This window comes from Lipotes vexillifer, unplaced genomic scaffold (assembly GCF_000442215.2).
Source record: "Lipotes vexillifer unplaced genomic scaffold, Lipotes_vexillifer_v1.1 scaffold108, whole genome shotgun sequence".
NCBI classification, from domain to species: domain Eukaryota; kingdom Metazoa; phylum Chordata; class Mammalia; order Artiodactyla; family Lipotidae; genus Lipotes; species Lipotes vexillifer.
Genome location: NW_006781176.1, coordinates 924,394 through 929,686, shown reverse-complemented (window position 1 = coordinate 929,686; position 5,293 = coordinate 924,394). Strand labels below are relative to the sequence as shown.

The 5,293-nt window shown below is 35.2% G+C and overlaps 1 protein-coding gene across 3 annotated transcripts in view; it reads left to right on the top strand.

Annotated features, from left to right (window-relative positions):
* The window catches only part of ZFAND5 (zinc finger AN1-type containing 5), an 11,222-nt gene that overhangs the window by 2,097 nt on the left and 3,832 nt on the right, over window positions 1-5,293 (top strand). For all 3 annotated transcript variants that reach the window (XM_007454498.1, XM_007454499.1, XM_007454497.1), the window contains exons 2-4: window positions 2,176-2,333; window positions 2,760-2,871; window positions 3,482-3,585. In XM_007454498.1, coding sequence (XP_007454560.1) covers window positions 2,183-2,333; window positions 2,760-2,871; window positions 3,482-3,585 — 367 coding nt within the window. In that variant the 5' untranslated portion in view covers window positions 2,176-2,182. The remainder of the gene's footprint in view (window positions 1-2,175; window positions 2,334-2,759; window positions 2,872-3,481; window positions 3,586-5,293) is intronic.

Below are 5,293 nucleotides of genomic sequence, written 5' to 3'. Positions count from 1 at the left end.
GGGGGGGGGGGGGGAAATCTACAAGATGAGATGCCATGTAGAAGACTGATGTCCCAGTGTCTCTTGTGTTTCACAGTTTGGAGGCTATTTATCGTGACTTGAAGGTAGATGTGTTTTCTGAAGAAAGGTGGAATACTTTGCATGTGAAATCATTGAGTGAAATTCCCACCCCCATTTATATAAACAAAAGATTTTAAGAATCAGATTAATATTAATGTGGGTTGACTTTTAGGCCAATTTACTTTTAAAGCCACTGTCAGGTGACACTAGAAGTTAGTATAGCAAGTGAGCTAGCGTAATTCTTAAGCTGGCTTCAAGGAATGGCCCTGCTTTTTGTGTAGGGCAAAGATTCACATACTTTGCATGGTAGGCATGCAAATAAATCCACTGTTATTTGAAGCATTTTTTGTACATGTTATACTCAAAATTTTAAAAACCCAGCTGAAAGTGTTTATTAATAAACTTCCTAAGTGATGTTGAAATGTTTACACTACCCTGATCCAAAATGAGTCAGCTAAATTCCACTTACTATTTAAAGAGATAGTGTCAACTAAATTAGTACTATTATCTGAAGTAAGTTGCAAGTATTGGTCACTTTCCATACAAGTTTGATTGGCTTGAGGTATTTTCAAGCTTGAAATATAATGGCTTTTTGCTAACAAAAGGAAAGATTACTATCATTTAGATTGTTGGAATAATTGTCAGGATTCGGGCCAGGTCAAGTTTGGTTACTCCTCTTCCCCCCTTTTTATAATTTTGGTAAAAAGTGTTAATACTTGTTAAACATTGCTTTTAATAACTCACTAAGGAGTGTATCCTAGTATGTGGTGGTTGGAAAAAGCAGTATGAAATTCTAGGAAGTAACAAGCTCTAGCTGAAAGTACTTTCCTGCACTTATTTGAAAAGTTCATAACTTATAAGTCACCTTCATAGTCAACATTAAGGTACAGTTAAAGGAGAATGACCAGAATTATTGCACATAATCTCCCCTTGATAAAATGCTCTGAAATACGCTTTTGGTACATTCATACATACTTTAAAGGTGACATGGAAACCTTCCAGGTTTTAATTTTTTTTTTCTTAAATATTTATGTCTGTTAACTCAGGAAATTTTACTAAATTTAGCAAAACATTACCGTTTGTGCTAATTTTAAGAAGGCTTCTGGAAAAGCAAAGGTATGCTTGCTATATAAAGCTCTTTCTGGTAACCTAGCATTAAATATTAACCATTACTAAAGGTTGTGTATATTGCTTTATTTTGCCATATTGGAATTGAGCTTGGAAAGGTTTCATTATTTTCTGTCATGAGGCAGACAAGTGCTTGTTAAAAGTTTTAATAGAGCCGTTGGCTGAGAAATCTATGGCTGATAATTTGTACATTATAGGCTTCTAGGCACTGACTTTAAAGTATACTCAGACCCAGATTTCTCATGTCAAATGTAGAACAAAAGGAATTTCCTAAGCAGCTTTTTCCTAAATTCTTAAAGAACTTCACTTTTTGGTGCCAGGGTAACAGGAAAAGCTAGATGATCTACCAGCTCTTTTTTCAGTCTTCTGTAAAGGTGTTGCAGCATTTCAAAAGTACAGATGCTCTGCCCCGTAGCAGAACTGAATTACTACAGGGCCCACATATGTTCAGATGTTAGTTTTAAGAAAGCTCTAGAGCTACATCCAATATACAGCTAGTTTAAAGAACCACTAGTAGATATGAAGAATCAGTAGTTAATTGTGATTATTTGAAATAATCTGCCTGTAGTGTAGGAGAGCAGAAAGTGATTTAAAGATACCAATTGCCAAAATTGATTTAAACATAATACTGGTATCGGGAAGGGTGACCTTTTCACGAATTACAGAAACAGTGACAGGTAAAATAATACATTTTAATGTTTAATGATAGAATTTTTTGTCCTAAAAATGTGAAGTCATAATAGTTCATTGTTTATCAAGCTAAAACAGTTCCATTCATGTCCCTTGTTTTATAAAGGCAACAAAATATTCATAATTTAGCCTACTCTCTTTTAAAGATTAACACAATTGGGGGCTTCGTTAGAAACAGACTCAGTGTTTAGAAATGACAAAGGTACAATAATGACTATCATACTAATTTAGTGGTTTTTTGTTTTTGTTTTTTACTACATGCTAGTTTCTAAAATTTTTGTTTTGTTTTGTTTATAGGAGAAGAATGGCTCAGGAGACTAACCAGACCCCAGGGCCCATGCTGTGTAGTACAGGATGTGGCTTTTATGGGAATCCTAGGACAAATGGAATGTGTTCTGTTTGCTACAAAGAACATCTTCAGAGGCAGCAGAATAGTGGCAGAATGAGCCCAATGGGTAAGTTGGTTCCAAGAAATAACCCATTTGAAGACGTGGTGGACAGAAAATATAGAACCAAGAGTTGGGGCCTAAGACTGAGAATGAATCCTGAAAGTCCAAGGAGAGAAGACTCGAGAAAAGCTTGAAATTTAAAGCAATAATAGCCCAAGTGCTTGGAATGACTACATGAGGAATGAGTGACTGTCTACAAGCATCTTCTAGCTTTTTCATTTTCGTTTTTGAGTACATGTACTCACTGGATATGACTTTTTAATATATTTTTTTTGTTGTTTGGATATCAGTTAAGTGTAAGATTCTGCAGCACAGTGAAAGTACTTAAGTCACTAACCTAATTAAATGCAAGTATTTGTTACTTATTAATAGTTTTGGTAATGAGTGTTTGTAGGGTTGCTTTGTTTCTTACCAATCCTTTTTTCTAACTAGGGACAGCTAGTGGTTCCAACAGTCCTACCTCAGATTCTGCATCTGTACAAAGAGCAGACACTAGTTTAAACAACTGTGAAGGTGCTGCTGGCAGCACATCTGAAAAATCAAGGTAAGGTTAAACATTTCTGGGTTTTTATAATAATACAGGGAGGAAATAAAGATAAATGACATTATAATTATGAATGTTAATAAATAAGGATGTTAATACATTAGATGCCCTTGGCTTTACATGTGTTGCACAATTGGTGATTATTCCAGTGTCCTTTAATATATGATCTTGTAGGTCATTGAGTAAAGATGTGTATTAACAACGCACTCCTGAACAACCTCAAGGATACTGTGTTGAGATGCTGTGCTTTTATTTCCTTGTAATTGAGGCGTAAGAATTGTAGAGAATGAGGCTCTGCAGACTATTGTAATGCCACATAAGGCGTTCTGGCAAAGCTACCCCTTTTGCCCTTAAACAAATCACAGGCACAGCTAAAAATTTCTAGTTGGCTATAATAGAACATCATAACCTGTATAAATATGCAGGCTTGAATTGATGAGCCATTCATCAAATTGCTTTCCTTATTCTCATCCATCTGTGCTGGGCATCTTGTTTAGATTATTTAGGTCCATTTGATCACATTGGAAATAATATATGTTGAACTGACAACTTATTATCTTTCCAAGGAGTACCTTAACATCTTTAAAAATGTTTGCTTGAACTTAAATAGAAATGTGCCTGTGGCTGCCTTGCCTGTAACTCAGCAAATGACAGAAATGAGCATTTCAAGAGAGGACAAAATAACTACCGCAAAAACAGAGGTGTCAGAGCCAGGTATGCTTTTTGTTTAATACTAGTTCAGTTCTGGATTTGGTAGTACAAGAAAGGGTTGGTGGAGGGATTCTTTCCTTCCCATTGAAGGACCAAAGAGGAGAGAGAGCTATAAAATATAGGCCAAGCAAACTACTATCTTTAAAGTACCTTGAAGTGTAAAATAGTCACTCTTTAATCTCTTCTTCTCTGCCCATTCCCCCTTGCCCCTGCATCCACAAATCAGCAAAGTTTATAATATGAAGACTGAAAATGTCAAGAATTTAATGAACTGTTTACCAATATATTTTAAAAGTATCTAAATCATTAAAGAAGGTATTGTTCACAAACGGAAGAAATTTACGGACTAAATTCCAAAGCTGTGGAGAAAAATTTAATAATCAAAAGCATTAACTATTCAGTCTTGATATTGTCAATACTGTAGAAAATACTCAAGCAAAAGAACATATCAAACACTAAAAGAAACTTGAATTGAACAAGTGTGGTATCCCTATGGGAGTTTAAAAACTCAGTGTGGAAAGGCATTTTGGTTTTCATTAGTTAGTGACTGAGTCTATGCTGAACTTACATAGCACAACCAGAAGTGCTTTAATGTTGCCAGAAGATTGACTTGTTTGATTTATCTGCGCTAGACCCTGGAGCAATGATCTATATACTCTGGTGCACATAGTTCATTTGATCAATTCATGATTTCCTGGTATAGTGTTGACTGAACACAATATAAAACTTTATTGTGAGCAAATAGTGTCAGTGGATGTGTAATCTACTTTGGAGGCTTGCTTTTGTACATAGCCGAGCTTATGTGAACCATATCACTCTTAATTGATACATTTAAGATGAAAATTCTTAAGTTGGGCAGGTGAATCCATATTTGGTATTTTTAATTAAGTTCCATCCTGATGAAAAACTGACCAAATTAGTATTTGTGAGGCTTTTGTTCTGTTTCGTTTGTTTTTGTTTTTTTAAAACACAAAATGACACTGACCTTGGAACACTCTTTTGGATTAGTTCTATAGCTATTCTGTGCCTTTATTATTTCTTAGTAGGCTTTCTGTAGTTCGCTGCTCTGCCTTTTCTGTATCATTTTTCTCTTCTTGACTGACCCCCGCCCCTCTTCCCTGTATGTTTTAGGAACCACTGTCCAATTTTCAGGTGTGGCCAAGGAAATATGGCTGTCACCTCCCCAGCACTATTCCACAGATTGTTCTTTACTGTTATACCATCAGGAAAAATTACATTAACGTTGCCATAGTAGATTGTTAGGAATAAGTAGTAGCTAGAATATTACTGTTGGTCTAATATTAGACTGTTAATCTCACTGGATATATTACTAATGCAAATGAGTTATAAATTTGGAGGTAATTTCACAGTACCTATGAAACCAATTGGTTTGGATTTATGCTGATAGCATTAGTGTTGACCTATTGTTAGGCAATAATTTTAGTATTGTATACGTTAATTTGCTATTGGGGTTTGGATTAATATTAAAACTCAGCTTATAGTGCTTCTGGTTTCGCTGAGTTTTATAAAAGTAGAATTAAATTCTGCTGTTTTGTTTTCAATAACCTGGTTGTAATGTGAACTTTAAAACAGTAATCTGCAATTTTATCTTTATATTGACAAATTCCATTGATGTCATGAGTAAACTTAAAACTTAGATCTTGGGCTTCCCTGGTGGCGCAGTGCTTGAGAGTCCGCCTGCCGATGCAGG